We start from the raw sequence: 19,436 nt of genomic DNA on the forward strand, positions 1-19,436 counted from the left end.
AATTAAACATACCTGCTTTACAACCTATCCTGAGTTATAAAGTTTAATTCCGCATGTCAGCCAGGCTCATCTAGGCTTCCTTGGCTTGGCTTGTCTAGGCTAGGCTAAACTCCACTTGGCTCAGCTCGGCTTGGTTAAGCTAGACATGGTTCGGCCAGGCTCAGCTAGGCTAGCCTAGGCTCAGCTCAGCTTGGCTTGTCTAGGTTAGGGTCAGCTTGGCTCAGCTAAAATCAGCTCAGTTCAGCTTTGTTTGGCTAGGCTAGGCTCAGCTGGCTCAGCTCAGCTCAGCTTAGCTCGGCTCGGTTAGGCTAGCCTCGGCTCAGCTAGGCTCAGCTTGCTTTGGCTAGGCTAGCCTAGCCTAGGCTCAGCTCGGGTAAACTCGGGTCGGCTGGGCTCAGCTCGGCTTGGGTAGCCTCTGCCTGGTTCAGCCGGGCTAGGCTCGGCTCTGCCAGGCTCGGCTGGGCCCGGCGGGGTGAACTCTGCTCGGCTCGGCCGCGGGGCCACCCCCGGGCGGGGCGCGCATGCGCGGGGGCACCCGCTGGCGGCGGCGCTGCCGGAGGCGGCGGCCGCGGGAGTGGGTGGTGGCGGCGGCGGCGGGGAGAGCGCGGGCGGTGAGTGCGGGCGCAGCCCCGGTCCCCCCCCCCCCGCGGGCAGCTCCCCTCCCCCGGGGACACTCCGCCGAGGGTTCCGTGCGGGACCCAGCACGGGGGCTTCTGCTGCCCGCTGGGCTCCGGCGTCCCCGCGTGGGTACCGCAGCTCGCGGCACCACGCTCCGCCGCATCCCCGGCGCGGCGGGAGCATCCTTCCGCGGGGCTGGGTCACGCAGGGGCCGGTGCACGGGCAGCACCCCAGCGGCCACCCCTGGGGGGGTTCCCCGCGCGGGTAAAGCACGCGTGGAGCTGGAGGCACAGTGGGACGCGAGATCTTTACCCCACACGCACCCCACGCACAACCGTGGTCTGTCTAGCCGGGGTCAGTCCCGCGGCCGGGTGGGCAGCAGAGGAAGGGCGTCAGGAGGGGAGGGACGCATGGGGACAAATTTTCTTTTGCCATAGATTGCCCTCACGCCCCCGTGACCTGCACCTCAAGGACTTCGAGGAGGAGAGAGGTGGGCATCGGTTTTCCTCCGTGTTTGTTTCTAATAGCCGTGGGTGGGTTTTCCTTTCGTGACTTTGACCCCTGGGGTGTTCCGGAGGCCGCGGCAAGGAAACGCATAGTTCAGCCATGAGCTGGGTGAAGAACCAGCTCCTGTTGTTTGCTTTGGAGCTGCTACCTGCCCATTTCACTTGACGCGCCCCAGCTCGTGGCCTCAAAGCGTCCATGAAGGGTTGTTCCCTGCTTATCTTCTCCAGGATGCTTCAGGGGCTGTTGGTTGTGTTGCCTCTATATCCCATCTGGATTTTTTCCTGGCTGAAAATGCCATGAGCATCTCGCTTTTTGAGGGGAAAAAGAAGTTGTAGTCTTGAACTGTTCTGGTTAGCACCGACAAAAATATATATCCATCTAAAATTGGGTAAACGTTTAACAGTCGTTTGCTCTGCATCAAACTAACTCATCTCTGGCATGAGCAGGGTTGGATACGGAGCCTCCCAGTAGCTGTGCTGGGGTGGGAAGTGCTGCAGATGCACTGGCACTGGGTATGCAGGACTGGTGGTCCCAGACCCGATGTTTGTTCAATAACCGTGCAGCTCTGGTGGTTCATCCCTTGGCTGGAGCACACGGCTTTATACTGCACTGCGGGATGGGGACCTGCATTTGTTGTCAGAGGCTGTAGGATCATTGCTTCAGAGCTGGGAAATAACCTCGGCACACTTGAGGTGCGGTTATTTGGGGGGATTGCCAGCTGTGGCAGCCGAATAGGGGTTAGGATGAGGATGTGTGTGATGCCACGCTGGCATTGGTTGTTGAAAAAGAGTGAAGTCACGAAAAGGTCATGAAAAAGGATGAAGCACTTACGCAGTGCTCCACCGGAGTGAAATCCTGGGGGTCTGAAGTCTGATTTTGCTCTGCTGGGGCAGGGAGGGGATGGGCAGCCGTGAATTATACCACCGACCCGTGCTCCTGCCTTTGTGTGGGGTTCAGGGGAGTGAGACATGTTACAAACAATTCCTAGAAACCCACCGGCTTGTCGGGCCAAACCACAAGCTGTTACACATTTCCTCCAGCTCAGCTGGTAAAAGATGTGCGTTAACAGCCCTGCTCGCTGCGGGATTTCCTTTTTTCTGGGCATCATTGCTTTTATTTTATTTACACTGAAGCTGCGGCCAGAGCCTCTGGCTATGAGGGTTGTGTTCCTCTGGCCGCAGGGAGGGATGGCCAGTGTGAGCGATATGCCAGCAGCGCAGGCAGAGGCTGAGGACAGGGGAGCTGCCATTGCCAGGTCACGTGTGTATGCTTGCAGCTACTTGCACATCTTGAGTCATGCACCAGCTTAATTTTTAGCTGCCAGTGTACATGATAACCCCCGCGCCTGGGGTCAAGCCAGGCCCTTTAGTTGCAGTATCCATTTATGCTAAAGAAATTCCTCCAGAGGAACAGATTCCCAGAAAGGCTCCTGGAGGCTCTGCGTTTGGTCTGCAGCTGTACACGTGTGGCCATACCTTACATCCTCTATCCTTGGGGCACAGGCAGTAGCAAGTGGAAGCTTGCTCCCAGTTGCTTTTTTTCCCCCCCAGCAAATCTTTGGGATCGAATAGGGATGTAAGCAAGCAGACACAGCACAGTCTGCATCTCTTGTTTGGGGGGGCAATCTGCCACCTGGCTCTTGCTGGTCCTTGCTCAGGGCTTCACAGCCCCCTGGAAGGGTGGCACTGCTGTCATTGCAAACCTAGAAGCTTGCTGGGAGAGGCCATGGGTTGAATAGGAGGAGGTCCTGGATGGGGACAAAGACTTTTAGTGCAGGGAAGAGGAGAGCTTGAAGCCCCAGGGGCTTGGCACAGAGCTGCAGTCTCTCCCCGGCAGCCTGCTCTCTACCCACAGTGGTGGTGTGCATGATTTATATACATTTTTTTCTAATGACCGAAGCTCTAAAATCCACAACATTAAAAAAATGTTTTTGTGCAAGAGGCTTTTGTGGATGACAGCAAAGCTAAGCAGCCTCAGGCCATAGGCTCTGGGAGATCTTTTGGCAACGGGGTCTGGACCCTCAAACTGCACACAACCAGTCTGGTTTGGTTGCTCTGCCTGCAGGCGAATGGTTCCTGGGTTGTCCCATCAGCAGATAGATCTGAGCAGGGAGGGATTTGCTGGCTTGTTGAGGTCTCCCTGTGCTAGCAGGAGTTCCTGTCTCCAGCAGATCTGCACTGAAAGATTTGTCCTGTTGGTGGGTGCTAGTTCTGTGTCTTTAGGAAAGGCACAAGGTAAGTGACCTCTTACGTTGGCAAACTGGCTGCAGAGGTGCTGTGCTCACAGGGTGTGCACGCAGCTACTCAGGTGTGGAAGGGAAGGACACCATATCTCATGGAGCTTGCAGGAGGAAGTTTGGGAGGTGAGAGTGGGATGCAACGAATCCAGGCTCCTTTTTCAGTCAATGGGGAAAAAAGCCCTAGTCACTTCTCTGGCACAATTCCAGCTTTGGCATCTGAAATGGATCAGTCAACCCACTCCATTGGTGGTCCCTGCATGATTGGATATAGCAGGCAGGCACTGATGTGAGTGGCTGGACCAAAACCATGCCCAGGATTGTGCTAACACTTCAGCAGCCTGATGGTAGCAGGTCATTGATTGGGACTGTGTCCTGGTCTTGTTTCGTTACTGGTGTACTCAAAGCTTGTAATCATGGGTGTTCCACGCAGGGATCTCACATCCACCCAAAACTGAGCCCCAAAGCACTGGGGGCTGTGTTAGTTGTGTGTGGGAAAAGAAAGTGGTGAGCTGATCTGGAAAATGCAAACAGCAAAGGTTTAGTGAGATCAGGAAGGAAAACTGCAGATTATTACCTTGATCTTGAGCAATTTTTGATATGGGAGGGATGGATTTGCCGGAGGAGATAATTCTCACCCAGAGTCTATGGGTAGAAATAATGAACATTAACATTTTTGCATCTGCCTAGTACTGTAGATGGGGATTTTTTTTCATGCACTGAGTGTATTGACTGTGTTATAAGTAGCATCACCATGGTTTAACTGTGGTTAGGCATGAAGAAACTGCAGCTGTGTTTATCTCGTCAGATCAGAAATGTGCCACGGTGACCCACACCATTGCCCAGCATGGTCTGGGAGTTAGCACAGTCCAGAAATTATTCGCAGCAGACAGTTTGCATGTGGCCACTCATTTCAAGGGTGCAGCAGCACGACAGTGGTTGGCTGATCTCAGAACTGAACACTCGGTGCTGTGAAAATCAGACCCTCACACATGATGTCTGGCTCAGGGTTTGGACTCTCATAATAAAGCCAGCAGCCTCACAAAAGTCTTCCATTTCCTAACTTTGGATCACCACTGCCCTGCTTTGCTCGCCCAGACACCTCAGGGGCTCCTCCTTGGTGGGATTGTGTGGATCCCCTCAGCTTTGCTGCAGGGACACCGTATTTGCCAGCAGCTTTGTTTTGTTCTGCCCCCTCCAAGCACAGCGTTCATTGCACCGGCTCTGCTGCTCTCATCACCTGGACCCGGTCCCAATGCGTAGGCAATGCCGAACCCATGTCAAGAGGCACTTGCTGCTTAGCACGGCTGAGCTGGCTGCCAGCCCGGCTTGCTTCCAGGCCAGAAATCGCAGGGGACTGACACTGCCATGGCTTCCATGGGGGATCCTGCCATCTCCTGCTGGCTTTAATGGCTCATCTCGCGGCGTCACGAGACGTTCGTTTCCTGATTAATATATGCTTGGATGAACCCTGCTTCAGCTACACACTGTGTGCGTGTGTATATACAGAAAGGTAGAATTTGAGCCATTTTCTTTTATTTGAAATTTTCCACAAGGTTACTTTGACCTTTTTTCTTAACAGATGAGGTTATTTTAAGGCTTGCCCTTCAATGTCTCCAGTAAATCACTTCACGTCACCTTTTACCCTCCAGAGCATCCTAAGCTGTGCAGGTCCCTGTTGGATGAGTGCTTGTAATACACCCATTGAGCTGATGTAGATGTAACCGGGTACGTACACGTGTCAAGGGAAATGAAATATTCTGTGCAATGCACTGTTAAGTAGTCCCAGCACTGCCTGGTGCCTTACAGTGGTGCATTAAGAACATATCTTGTTCTCATTAAGCAGGCGAGGATTGGCATCCCCATTTTTAATAGATGAGGAGGTGTAAGTCAAATGTACAGAAGTCCCAAGCACCTGACCTCTCTCTGGTTGTGGGAATTTCCACTTTTTCAACGCTGGAGTGTAGATCAGCCCTTCATACCCTGCTGCCTGCTCAGGCACGGCTTGTTTCTGACCTCTGCGACACCTGTGTAAATCCCAGTAACTCCCAGCGGAGGGAATCTGAGCGCTGTGTTCATCTGTTACAGTTAGGAGGAAGGTTAGCACCTAAACCTTTGTCACCAGAAGGAAGCAGATAATACTAAGACTACATAGGAGTTCCTGCTTGAGCCAGTCTCTGGTCTCTTAGTTTCTCATCCCTAGTGGAGCCTTTTGAAAACACCAGGCAGAATGGGATGGAGGAGAGGGCACTGGGCTCCCAAGCTGTCTTTCAAAGTTTGCCCTGAGCCCTCGGCAAGTGGTTTAGTTATAGGAGGAGATGCTTGTGTTCAGGGAGGACCAGCCTGCAGGCAGCAGGCTTTGGGAAGGGTCTTACTGCCTCTGAGCTGGGTGCAGCCTTGGTGAAACCTCTCCTAGCCCTGGGAGAGGCAAGCTGAACTGCCCTCTGCCATCCTGGTGCTGTAGGAGCTTCAACACCAAAGTTAACCCCATGTAGGAAGGGGTCAGAATAAAAACCCAGGTTTCAAAATGACCTGGAGTCCCTCCAGGGACTTCTGCTCAATTCCCAGAAGAGAGGAATTCAGGAATTAATCACCTGCAGCTCTCAAAACCACTCTGTTGCCCACTGCTGCACGATCACTGCTGTTATTTTGATGCTGTTCACAACCACTTTTTCTTTTTTTTCCTATTTTAAATACAACACATTTCTTAAAGACTTCCCCACAGCTGAGTTCCCCAGTCCTCTCTGCTTTGTTTTGCAGGAATTACTGCCTTTTTGGAAGCCTGTGTAAACCTCTGATGCCTGAGTACAAGTCTGCAAGCAAATATATCACATTGGTACAGCCTGAGTCCCAGACAGTTAATGCAGAGGCCAGACCGGTGGGAAAATCGGCTGTCCTCTGTAGGAAATTTTCTCATTCAAACCCCTCCATCAGACTGTGCCCAAAAAGCAAAAGAGGTGGGAAAAGCTTGGGTTTCCAATTACTCTCTTCAAAAGAGAAAAATTGGAACAGGATCGTTCTCCTCCTGTGCCGCAGTTCTTATTGTGGCTGTAATGATACAGCCTGGCCATCATCCACTCCCTCCTTCTCGCCTTGCAGCTCCCTCCCTGAACAAATGATACTTGGTTGCTGTTAATTGGGAGCAGCCAAAATAACTGAATCCCCGGGAGATGGGGAGTGAGGACAGAATCTCAACGAGACGCCCTGCTGATGAATGTGGCTTTCAGCCGCTCCTACGCCCCCGTGAAGGGAAGAGAATAGGGGCTCTGTGAAAGTGAAACAGCCAGTGCTGACCTCAGATTTCTGGGTTGGTTGGTTTTTGGTGGGTTTTTTTCTTCTCTTTTCTAACGTTAATTGCTCGTTGCTTTGTCTATCACATGATCGCTGGAAATTGCCAACTTGTTCTCACTCATTAATGTCACAAGTTTGGTTTAAAATAAGCACTCTACCACGTTCCTGATTTAGCGTTGTTTATCCAAGTATCAGATGTCTTTCTTGTGATTTTGGACTATTATTTTGAAAAACCTCTGACCCTCCCTCAGCCTGTTAAAAACTGGCATTTTGCAGCTATGAAACCCTGCCTGGAAGAATCTCTTCCATCTGCTGCTGTCAGGAAGATATGCAGCGTCTATCCTCTCCCTAGCTCTACTCAAAGGCAATGCTCGCTGTATACACTGAGCTCTCGGGATGAGAGACCATGGCAAAATCCTGGCACTAACACACCGTACAAGCCGGAGCCAGCCTGTGCCTGGTACAGAAGCTGCCTGTTTCTCTCATATCCTTGTCAGCATGCAAAGCAGGCAGGCCATGGATGGTGGAAGGGGCGATGTGCCCCTCACTTTGGCATGCATCTGTATGCCCAGGCTTTGCTATCATCTTCCTGCATGTGCTGTGGTTGCCTTTGCTCTTTATGGGCAGGTTTCAGCATTTTGATGCCTCTGCAGGAGATGACCGCTCTGTCCCTTCTCCTGTGAGCTCTCCTGCCCAGCCTGTGCTGCTTCTGAGCTGATTTTTCAGTTCCTGATGTCCAGGCATCCACAATAGTGTTAGTTTGTGTTTTCCATGAGGTGAGGAGCTTCAGCATGCCTTTTCTCCTTGTGCCTCACCACCATGATCTCCGTCTCCCAACATCAGTGCCTAAATAACTTTTTGTAGGATTTTCCAGCATCTTTCTGGGATGAATTGTGATGAAGATTCAACACTAAGTCCCCTGTAGTGGGCCCAAATTCTTGAACCATGCTTAGTTAAAGGGAAGCTGGGAGATTGCAAGCAGGTGTCCAAGCCCTCTTGCTTGACTTCTATCAGAACAAATGCTGGGAGAGGTGTAAAACACATTATGGCGGGTTACAGAGAGGGCGGAGGAGCTTAGAACATGCAACACACTTCAGAGTCTGTACTTGCACATCTGCACAAGGACAACCTGTGCATAAGGCCTGGAGATCATCAGCTGGAGACAGCAGATGTCTTGGTGCTGCAGTGAGGGAGATGCAGCCAGTGTGGGAAGGGAGCTCTTGTCTGTGCACCTAGACAAGGAGATCAAACACTGTCTTAATATAGACACATCCATAAAATCTTCCTGTCCTTCCTACCCCAACGTGCTCAGCCTCCAGCCAATTTCAGACCAGATCATCCAAAGGAGATGTAGGGGAACAGAGGGTGAGTACTACAGTGCTGCATAGCCAGGGATAGTCTCCTTGCTTGGGCTTTGCCTTATGCTGAGGCTGAAGTCTGAATGAGCCTTTCTTTCTTCATCAGCTCCCAAAGAGCCAGAATAGACTGGCTGTACATTAGAACTAGGGAGAGCGGGTTTTCCACACACACATCCTCTCAAAGGAGTGCTGCAGAGTCAAAATTTGACTTGCCTCCCTAAATTTTGGCATGTAACCCCACAGGGATACACAAGCTGCTGAATGAACTGCATGTTCTATCAGAGCTGGACCCTGCAAACCCTTAAGAGAGAAAAAAAGTCTTTGTGAACGTGCACAACATCAGCCCCCCCAGTAAGGGTGCTTCTATCTTCAGTCTTATCTATGAAACTAAAACATTTGCAGGGACCATTTTTCCTTCTGTGGCTAAGGCAGCTCCATCTAACTCAGCAGCCAGATTCCCCTGTGGCAAACAGGAGAAAGACCCCGGCCCTGAGATGTGCTAAGGGAGAAAGCCTGGAAAGCGGAGGGAGAGAGAGAATTGCCTGGAAAATGTAACTTAATTATGATAACTCCCATCTACTAGAATACGGAAGCAATCTGAAAATACTTTGTCTGTTATCAGAGGCATCGGGTTGTGAGAGAAAGTGGAAACTTGTAACCTGCTTCAGAGTCTGCTCTGACTTTTTTATGCTGTCTCTCCCTGGGACTTTTGACAGGTCCCACCTCCCTGCTTTCACTCTCTCTTGGTGTTTAACACTGTCCTGTCCTCTGTCACCAGCCTAGCATGGCTCTCCCATAATGTCCCCAGCAAACTATTCCTCTGCCTCACCTCTGGCAGCAGCTATCTGATGCAACAGAAGAAAAATACGCCATTTCCCACACTCAGGCAAAATACTTACTTGCATTGACATATTTTTGGCCATATCCATCCACTGCAGCTCTGGTTGGGTGCATATAAGCTAAGACGTCAGGTCCCACTCCTGGAAACATGTATGTGTTGGCTGCACAGGAGTAGCCACAGCCCTGCAGAGTCTGGTGGGGCTCCATCAGCATCAATTTCAGTTCAAGCATGGGCATCTGTGTGATGAGTTCTCCTCTGGTTTGTGTGGCGTAAACACCAGCAGGGAAGAGAAATATCTAGGGGGGAAGGGAAACAGAGGGTATTGAGAATTAATTCAGTGCTGTGAGGTAGTCTCCTGACATTAGGATCCCGCTGTGCCCTGAATCTGAATCTTTCCAGCCAGAGTTTAGCAGCTCTGGAAGTTGCCACAGAGTGGAGCACAGCAGGCAGAGCAGTGCCCAGCACTGGGGTTTGGCTGCTCTGAGCATCCAGGTGCATCCCATCTGGCAGCACCTCAGCATGACTCCATAGATGCTCTCAAGGCTTCGATGCTGTATGCAAACTGCAGCCAGCTCTGATGCAGAGCCTCTCATTTCTTCATCACCTCCCAGTCATGCTGCTTCTTACACATGGAGGGATGAGGGCTGCAGGTCTGGGACTGTGGACTTCTCCCCTTCTCCCTCTGCCGTACTCACTGCAGCAGCCCCAGGTGTGCAACCCATGTGCAAGCTGTGTGGCAGTGAAGCCAAGCTTATTTGCAGCCTCCGTGATTTGGTTGGGACCCTCTCCACTCAGGTGCAGAAAGGCAGGTTATCCCTTAGAGGAGTAATTACATGCCAATTTTGTCCCTGAGCAGTGTGTTCTGGGGAAAGGGGTGAAAACTCCCCTCTGCAAGTCACTGGGTCCTTTCTTGATATCGAACTGCTTCTTGCATCCAGTCACTGGCAGCTCCTGGCTACTCCTGAACATGCTTAATGCTCAGTGCCTGAGGAGGGCAGGCTTGTGGTGTTGCTGTGCCCATCTGACATAGGCTGAACTGCAGGGCCAGGGCTGTGCCATCCTTCTCCATGCTGAATCTAGGTCTGCCGAGTCAAGAAAAGACCCTTTCCCCTAAGAACAGGACCAGCCTCAGTAGCGCCATGGCTTATCCCGCCCAGGGATGGCAGCATGTTCTTGCCCCCAGTACATGACCATTAATATTTCTTCTTTCTCCCCTTCCCGCAGGGTACGAAGCTGACGTTCCCCAGAGGCAGGCTCAAAGCTGCTGCACACAGCGAGATGACAGCCATCCTGGAGCGGATCAGCACACTGTCCCTCAGTGGGCAGCATCTCAGCCGTCTCCCCAGGCTGCTGGAGGATGGCTTCCCCAAGATGCCTTGCACAGTCAAAGAGTGTGAGGTGCCGCAGCTCTTCCGTGAGCCGTACATCCACACTGGGTACCGTCCCACTGGCCAGGACTGGCGGTACTACTTTCTTAGCCTCTTCCAGAAGCACAATGAGGTGGTCAATGTATGGACTCACCTCCTGGCAGCGCTGGCTGTGCTGCTGAGATTTAAGACATTCGTGGAGGCTGAGCAGTTACCCATGGACGCATGGTCCTTGCCTTTGCTCATCTTTGTTCTCTCCTCTGTCACCTACCTGACCTGCAGCCTCTTGGCCCACTTGCTGCAGTCCAAATCGGAGCTATACCACTACACCTTCTACTTCGTGGACTATGTTGGAGTCAGCATCTACCAGTATGGTAGTGCCCTGGCTCATTTCTACTACAGCTCTGACCAAGCCTGGTATGACAAGTTCTGGCTTTTCTTCCTGCCGGCAGCTGCTTTCTGTGGCTGGCTGTCTTGTGCCGGCTGCTGCTACGCGAAATACCGGTACCGACGGCCTTACCCCATCATGAGGAAGATGTGCCAGGTGATCCCAGCCGGGCTGGCGTTCATCTTGGATATTAGTCCTGTTGCTCACCGGGTGATTGTGTGTCATCTGGGGGGCTGTGAGGAAGATGCTGCTTGGTACCACACATACCAGATACTGTTTTTTCTTATCAGTGCTTATTTCTTCTCCTGCCCAGTCCCTGAGAAGTACTTCCCTGGATCCTGTGATATCGTTGGCCATGCCCACCAGATCTTCCACACCTTCCTGGCCATCTGCACCCTATCACAGCTGGAGGCCATTCTTTTGGATTACAAGAGCAGGCAGGAGATTTTCCTGAAGAGACATGGGCCTTTCTCTGTTTATCTCTCCTGCATCTCTTTTTTTGGCCTGGTGGCTTGTAGTGCTGTCACAGCTTACATCCTGCGATGCAGGATCAAGGCCTGCCTGGCTAAAAAGGACTCCTGAGCGTCACAAACATGATGGGCATGACATCACCGGGGTGGTGAAAATCAAGGAAAGGGGCATAACATATTAGAGACATAACTGTCTTATTTGCCTAACATGCTGTGACTAACAGGACCCTGGACTCAGGTGGAGGGCTGGAGATTTCACGCTGGCTGCATTTTCATAGCAGGGACTGCCTTTTGCCATCCAGGGGGATGTGGAGCATTTTAAGCCAGAACAAGTCGCTTAACCAAGGATGCTGGAATAGGCAGAGGTTTCTTGTTCATTCCAGTAAACCTGTGGGTGATACCTTGCTGAATGTCATGGAGGGCAGCGTGAAGGCTGTGAGACTGTAGAAGGGTCTGCCAGGGCTCACAACGCAGTGGAGAATGCACCACGAAGACCACAGCTGGATGTGATAACCTCTCTGGGTTTTGCCATCTCTGCTATCTGTGGGAGACCTGTTACTATCAAAGGCAGTAGCAAGGTTTCAGGAGGAGTCTACATTTCTAGGGTTCAACTGCAAGGGTATGTGTGGCACTGTGGCTGGTATAGTCCTTTTCCTGCTCCAGCTGGGCTAAGCCAGGTTCTCTTTATGGCCCCTTTGTCAAGTGCCTCAGTGCCAGGTTGCTGAGGTGGCTTTGGCAAAGCATGTTTGGAGATGTAGGCCTGACCTGGGGTCCTCTAGCATGCACTGGGTCTGAACCTGAGCCCTGGGTCTGCCAGTGACTGTTGTAGGTCCAGCACAGGTAGAGATGTTAGGTCAGCTCCATCTTTTCTTTCTGCATGACTGCACCATCTGCAGTGGAGCTGCTCATGAAAACTAAGGAGTCAGGCTCTCCCAAGGATTAATAAAAGGAGATGGGGTCTTCCTCAGCAGTCTGAATTTAACTTGAGGTAGTGGCAGTGCTGATGGCTATTTGGTAACCTACAAGACATGTCATCAGAGGCTCCTCATTTCCATTTTAAGTGTTTAGTTGCCTTTGAGGAGCTGGGCCTGGGTTAGGTCGGAGGCGGTTTTGAGCCTTCCTCAGTAGCAGTCAGTGGCAGAGGCTGAGCACCCCTGAGGCTGTCAGCATTCAGGACACTGGCCCCAGGAGGGAAGATACTTTTGATGCTTGGTGCATAATTTTGGCTGCTTGTGTGACAGGTTCATGCATTCCTGCATAGACTGGCTGTATCATCTGTCTAGGGAGTCTGACTGACCTCCAACAATGTCCATGGAGTGTAGAGTAACTTGGGTGTGACCTGTCTGATATGGGAAAGTCTCTGGGCCCTGGACTTCCAACAGCCTTACTATGGTCATGGCCAAAAGGGTATGAAAGTGAAGTAGTCCTTATTCCCCTCATAATGGGGCTTTCAGGACACCAAGCAGTCCTCAGTGGGCCTTATGGGAAAGCTGACCTTGAAGCTTCAGGATTGCTTTTCTCTGTCCGATGGAGTTGTGAATCTGGCATGTTTTTGTCAGCACTAGACGAAGGTAGAATAGCAAAAGGGAGGAGGAAGGTTACAGCATTAGTGTCGTATGCAACCTTGGGATAGGTTTGTCCCTGAGACTTGGTGATTCCTGTGTGGAGCAGCAAAGATAGTGGTCAAGGATACTTAATGTCCATGGGTCACTCCTGTCAAAGGTGTAGCAAGGGTTGCTTTACTGTTTCTTCCACTAGGTGAGTCTCTTCTGTGCTTGCTTGTGGCAAATACCAGATATGGAGCCACACTGTTGCACTGAAGCTGGTAGCATTTGCAGGACAGGATGCTCAGAGCCAATGCAGAGATGTGGTCCCCCACAGCCTAGACACCTACTGTTTGACACACTGCTTGCTTTCTATAGTAAACCCTGGCACAGCTCTTCCCAGCTATACCCTGTGCAAGACCTGCAGCCTCAAAAAACATCTGGCAAATTCCTAGGAGCTATAAATCTTTGCTGAAAGCAAGGAACCCATGGGATCTATTCCAGCCACAGATTTGTCTCACTGAATCCAAGGGCAGGCAGATGAATTGTGATTGCTGGTTCTGAGCAGGCGGACCGTAGGGTTGGAGATATGATTTGTCATGACAAGCACTGATTTCTGCACTTGATCTGTTTTTTAACCATTGAGGGATGTGTGTGTTTGTGTATGTGCGTGTGCACATGATTTATTACACAGAGAGGCTTTGCCTTTGGCTTTTATATCTTCAGAGCCTCCTAGTTGGGTCAAGATTAGCCTGAAGGAAACAGTGCTATGCTGCTGGAGGAGCAAAGTGGGCCAGACAACAGTGTCTCTGAAAACAGATCTATTAATAGGTGCTTTGCTGTGTCCTGTGTTTTGCAGACAGATTTGAAATTCATGTCCCTACTGACAAATTAAATATGAAGGGAGAGGGAAGCAAGTTTGGAGTACAGGAGAAGAAATCATAGGAAAGCCTTCAGGAGGTCATCTAGTCCACCCTTTCTCATCACTCTAGGCCTCCTGTTTTACATCCAGTCCAGCTGAGAAATTTCTTACTTCATTTCCTACAGTGCATTTTGACATTACAGTGCTGATCTAACAGCAGATTTGCCTCAGGGGTGTGGCAAGTGGAGATGGTCCCACTTAAACCTCATCATACCCCTTCCCATGCACAGAAGCTCATCTCACCTCAGAGCAAGCTGGTGCCAGGAGACAGACCAGCAGAAAACAAATCCTACTGAAAAAACCGTCAGTAATTTTCTGCTGGTTTTAACTTTCAGCCAGCTCATTTGGACAACACTGCTGCCTGCAGGGAAGGGCTGGAGTGGAGGCCAGCAGCAGTTCCTCCTTGCACAGCAGCTGGTTGCTCAGCTAGCTTAGCTGCCCTGATGGTCTTGCTCCCTCCATGGTCTCTGTGGGTCTTCTCCCAGTTTGGGGAAAGACTTCCAGCGGGAGCAGTGCTTTTTCTCACAGCCCGGTTTGCCTTGCTTTTGCGGCGGTAAAGCAGAATAAGCCACTGAGTGTGGGTCTGGCTGGACAGTACCAGTGGGCTCCTGTGCAAGAAGGCAAGTAAACCAGGCTGGTCCAGAGCTCCTTTCGGGGCTGAAACTGAGAGGGAGTGGGCATCGCTGCTAATAGCAAACCCTGCTCTGCTGCTACCTAGAGTTACACTGGAACCAAAGGAAGGGGTCATCCAGGCATTTCCTTCTCTAAGGGTTTGAAAATAGATGACGTGTCCTGCCCTTGTCAAAGGAGGATGAGTACAGTAATGCTGTCTAGTTCAGAGGCAGGGAGAGCAGGTGCCTGCATGGCTTTTCTGAGGTATTTCTCTTTCTTCTTTCTGTGTCTTCTCTTCCCTGGTCCAGCAGAAGTGACAGTGTGTCAGTGGTGGTGTTTTTACATATTCTCATGTTACCCCTCAGGTGAAGCCACTCATGTCCCCGTGCAGCCCTGCACTCAGACCTGGAGCTGACCTCCTGGTTATTATGATGGGTTGATTTAGCAGGGAACTGCAATATGGATCGCTGCTGCTGTGAGGATGCACCCTTGTGTCACAAGGGGCTCACCAACACTGGAGATTTCTTCATCCTTGTCTCCATCCTCCTCCTCTTCCTCCAACCAGCTTAGTTCTTTCCCTCATCCCCGGAATTCATCCTTGTGCCTTATGCACCTGGCTGCCTACCTGGGCAGACTCCATATACTGTGCAGTCTCCTGCACCTCAGCTGGGCCGGGACTGGAAAGTGGCTGCCAGTTCCCTCCTGAAAGCCTTGCTGTTGATTTGGGGGAGACCAGGGCTGGGTCAGAGAGAGAAAAAAGGCTGCTGTGATAAACTCTCAGCTTGTCCAAGAGCCTCTCGAGGCCTTTTCCTTGGGCTTACTGCTTGGAGCACACCTCCTTCCATCCTGGTGTTCCTCTAAGGAGGCAAGGCTGGGAGAGGTGTACCAGAGGCAGGGTTTGGTGAACAGCTGACCACCAAAGGTTAAGCACATCTGAGATCCTGAAGGGACCAAGGTCCTAAACCTCTCCCCCAGGAATCTCTGGTCCTGAGACAGTATTTTTGCAGATCTTGCAACCTGGATCTGTAGAGGACAACTCCTGAGAATTCATCCCGATGTGCCTTATGCTATTCCTTTTCAGGATTCATCCTGAAGGAACCTGAGGCTCACAGGCAGCCTCTGCTGTCTGCCGGTCCATGGGTGCTCTTAACTGCTGATAGCCACTGACAGAATTTGCTTGGTGTACAGAGCAGAAGGGGAGGATGGAGAGAGGTGCCTTAAACTTGTATTTATGCCTAATGATTTGTGTAACAAGGCAAGGACAGGTTCCTCATGTGCCTTGTAATTTACGTCTTTTACTGACAAGATTATTTTTAAGCACTGTTTGTTACTAAACAGAAATACAAAAGAACTTGTATTTTTCTCCCTGGGAACAGGGAAGGGTATGAGTTTTAGAAATTAACCACCCCCTTCCCAACTTCCCTCTGCTGACTTTGTGTTGTTGAAAACATTGATAATATTTTAAGCTTTGTACTGTACTGATCATTATTTAAAAATTTTAGTGAAAAAAAAAAGAAATCTGTAAAAGCATAACGAGTGGTGTGGTGTGAAATTCCCAAATGCACAACTACAGAAGGTTATGAATCATTAGGAAGAAAAGTGGATAATAATTACAGAGTGGATATATTAGACTGGGTAATAATTATAACAGTAATGAACAATAGGGTGTGGTTTTAGCTGTGCATCTCAAAGCACTTTCCAGGTTTCATGGTAACTCTGTGATTGCATTCCCTTTTCACAAGGAAGGTGCAGAATGGCTGCTCTGACACTGCTTAGAGGGATTTAAGTTCATTATCCACAAAAGTCCGTGGGTGTCCAGTTTTCCTTAATTTCTATCAGAGGTGAGCATCTACTCATTTGGTGGCCTGGCACCAAAGCAGTGCAGCTTTAGTGGCCAAGCAATGAATACAAGTGCCTGTTCAAGCACAACATTTCAGTGCCTGCTTAAAATTAAACCGAAGGGACACAACCATTGATGGACAGAAGGATATCAGTGAGTCAGATGAGCTTACATGAAATAAACCTAGAACTTCTGTTCTTCTTGCTGATAGCTGTGCAGAATCACAGAATAGCTGAGGTTAGAAGGGAGGCTATCTGGCTCTGCTCAAGCAGGGCCACTTAGAGCCAGTTACCCAGGACCATGTCCAGACAGCTGTTGAAGATGTCAAAGGGTGGATACTCTACAACTTCTCTGGGCAACCTGTGCCAGTCACAGTAAAAAAGTGTCTCCTGATATTCAGAGGGAACTCCTGTGTTTCAGTGTGTGCCCACAGCCTCTGGTCCTGGCATCAGGCACCACTGAAAAGAGCCTGGCTGTGTCCTCTTTTCACCCTCCCCATGTTCTGTGTAACCAGCTCCCAAATCTTGCCAAGCAATGGGCCCACATTTTTCCTAGTCATCCTTTTGTTACCTATGTACCTATAGAAGCTCTTCTTGTTGTCTTTGACATCCCTAGCCAGATTAAATTCCAGGTGGGCTTTGCTTTCCTAACCTTGGAAATGGATGTTCAGATAATGTCTCTGTATTCCTCTGTATCCATGTACTTGCTTTCACTCTCTGTATGCTGCTTCTGTGTTTGAACTTTGCCAGGAGCTCGTTGTTTATCCACGCAGGCCTGCTGGCATTTTTGCCCAGCTTCCTGCTCACTGGGATGGACTGCTCTTGAGCTTGAAGGAAGTGATCCTTGAACGTCAGGCAGATTTCTTGGGCCCCGCTCCTCCCCAGGCCTTATCTCATGGGACTTTACCATGCAGGTGGAAGTCTTTGAAGAGGCAAAGTCTGCTCTCCTGAAGTCCACGGTTATAAGGTTGCTTTTTACCCTCCTCTCTCCCCTCAGGATCTCATGGTCACTGCAGCCAAAGCTGTCTTTGACCTTCACATCCCCAATAAGCCCATGTTAGTGAACATGATGCCCAGCAAAGCACCTCTCCTTGATGCCTCCTCTGTCACTTGGAGGAGGAAGTTACCAGCACTGCACTCCAGGAACCTCCTGGATTGCTTTATGCCCTGCTATGTTGTCCCTCCTATCTGCCTGTAGAAGACCTTATGCACTTGTTATTTCTGGTTAGGCAGCCTATAGCAGCCACTTGCTACATTGTCACCCACATTGGTCTTCTCTTTAATCCTTACCCATAAGCTCTCATTTGGCTCATCACCCAGGCAGAGCTCCATGCACTCCAGCTGTTTTCTTACACGAAGGGCAGCTTCCCCTCCTCATCTCCACCTGTGCTTCCTGAAGAGCCTGTATCCCTCCATTGCAACACTTGAGTCGTGGGAGCCATCCCACATCATCTTCGTGATCCCAGCAAGATCGTAGCCCTGCAGCTGCACACAGATCTCTAACTCCTCATGCGTGGTCCCCACACTGTCTGCATTACTGTACACGCATTTCAGAGAGACATGAATCTCATCAGCATACTGATTTCCCAGACTGGGTTTTGGGGATTTCTCCATACTGGTGCCTTCCAGGCACGTCCTTGCTTACATGCAAGTGCTGAAGATGACCCCGCTTAAGTCCTGTTCTGTTTGATTTTGTGGTCCCTTTCTGTCACATTACTCTGTGTGTCCTCTGCTTATCAGCCCTGTCCATCGCTCCATGACAGGGCTACTGGTAACTCTTTCACATGTCTTCACTAGTTTAAACCCTCTTTATGGGGAGGATTGCGTGTGATCATGTACATACCCCTTCCCCCAGGATGTACACTTGGTGTGAATTTCAGTCCTCTGAAAAATCTGCTCTTTTCCCGTCTATTACCACTACACTAATAATTTTAATTATTACTTCTGACTGTAACATGCAGACCAAGGCTTCTGTACTGTTGTGTTTCTACCCACCAGAGGGCGAGATGTCTTCATCTGTGGCCGAAGAGGCCTCCAGTGCCACGAAAGCAGAGCCTCATAAAGACTTCCTTTTCCCTTTCAGGAGTAGACAGTAGGGGATATAGGAGGCTAAAGAGGCTTGTCTTAACCTTGGCAAGTCGGACTTGCAAATACAGAAATTGATATCAAAGATGCAGCTGAATCCAGATCTTCTGAGTTCCGCTTTAATTCCTCATTCCCCATTTCTCCTCTCTAGTGCTTTATGGTCATTATTTCAAAGTACCAGCTTCTGCTATGGCTTTGCTTAATCTCCCTTAAAACACACAGGAGGAATGTACTGGGACCACAGTCTTCCAATCCTGTCCCTGCTCACATTCAGAGCCTAAGGGCCTACTTCGTGACCCTGGACAAGTCCCCTGGCCTTAGTTCCCCACTCATGCAAAGAGCAGGACAGCAGCACCCCTGTCCCATTGCGAGCTGTGCACAGGGGTACTCTGCCACACAGCTGTTAAAAAATTGCTGTCATTCTCCTAGAGGATGACCCATAGCCCATGGAGGCAAGTTTCCTTCTCTGAGAAAGGCCCTGGTCTTTGCTAAGTTCAGGAAACCTGCTAAACAGTGCTTGGATATCACAGCATGAGAAATCAAAGAGAGTGCTTCGGTGCCAGCACCTGCATCTGAGTCAGCAGTCACATTAGCAGCTTGCTGTCTTTCAGATCCAGCTCTTTCAGCCCTACTTGGCCTTCACTCTATTATTTTCCTTTCTAAGCTCAACAGATTCATTCTTTATCTCCCACCGGCTGGCTTTCTTCTCTCTCCCGTACCATGCTTAGACAGTCTGGCTGCATTTCTGTCTGCTTGACTTCTGCTTACAAAACACTCAGATCCTGCTGCCTGCCCTTGAATCGCAGCCTGGCCTGTCTTGTGTACTGCTGATAAAGACACCAAGGGAAAGACATACAAAACCCTCTTTTCTCAGTGGTGATTGACTTAGCTTTCTTGCATGTGGGGGTGACTTTTGCACAACCATATTTTCCTTGTCGGCTCCCCTGCTGCTGCTTTTTGCCGCTTCCTCAGAAAGAGGTAAAGATTGTGTTTGTAACAGGAACTACGTCAGTGCTGCATATTACAAAACCCACTATTTCACAACTAATATACATACTGTATAAATCATAAACCAGCACAATCACTTCTCCTTTTAAGATGTTTTGAGCGCTGCAGCCATGGATTTGGCCCTCCACAGCTACTCCTCCCCCGGGTCATGGCACAGGTCAGGGACAACTCCCACAAAGCAGCCTGCATGCCACCACCCCTTTTGGAGGCCAAGAGATTTTAATAGCATTGACATAGTCCAGCTGTGCTGAGGGGGTGAGGGCCTGGCAGAGTCAAGCCTGAGTTGACGCTGCGGGATCCTAAGAGGCGCCGGCTGGCTGGGGGGGGGGAGAAGGAACACGGCGGCGGCC

The 19,436-nt window shown here is 50.4% G+C and overlaps 1 protein-coding gene across 1 annotated transcript; it reads left to right on the forward strand.

Moving 5' to 3' along the window:
* The first annotated feature begins 540 nt into the window (after window positions 1-540).
* Window positions 541-18,721, forward strand: PAQR8 (progestin and adipoQ receptor family member 8). The gene is made up of 3 exons (XM_055811013.1): window positions 541-611; window positions 1,056-1,108; window positions 10,076-18,721. Exon 3 carries the CDS (start codon window positions 10,130-10,132, stop codon window positions 11,186-11,188), a length of 1,059 nt encoding a protein of 352 aa, XP_055666988.1. The 5' UTR covers window positions 541-611; window positions 1,056-1,108; window positions 10,076-10,129; the 3' UTR covers window positions 11,189-18,721.
* The last annotated feature ends 715 nt before the right edge of the window (window positions 18,722-19,436 follow it).

Source organism: Falco peregrinus, chromosome 7 (assembly GCF_023634155.1).
Source record: "Falco peregrinus isolate bFalPer1 chromosome 7, bFalPer1.pri, whole genome shotgun sequence".
NCBI classification, from domain to species: domain Eukaryota; kingdom Metazoa; phylum Chordata; class Aves; order Falconiformes; family Falconidae; genus Falco; species Falco peregrinus.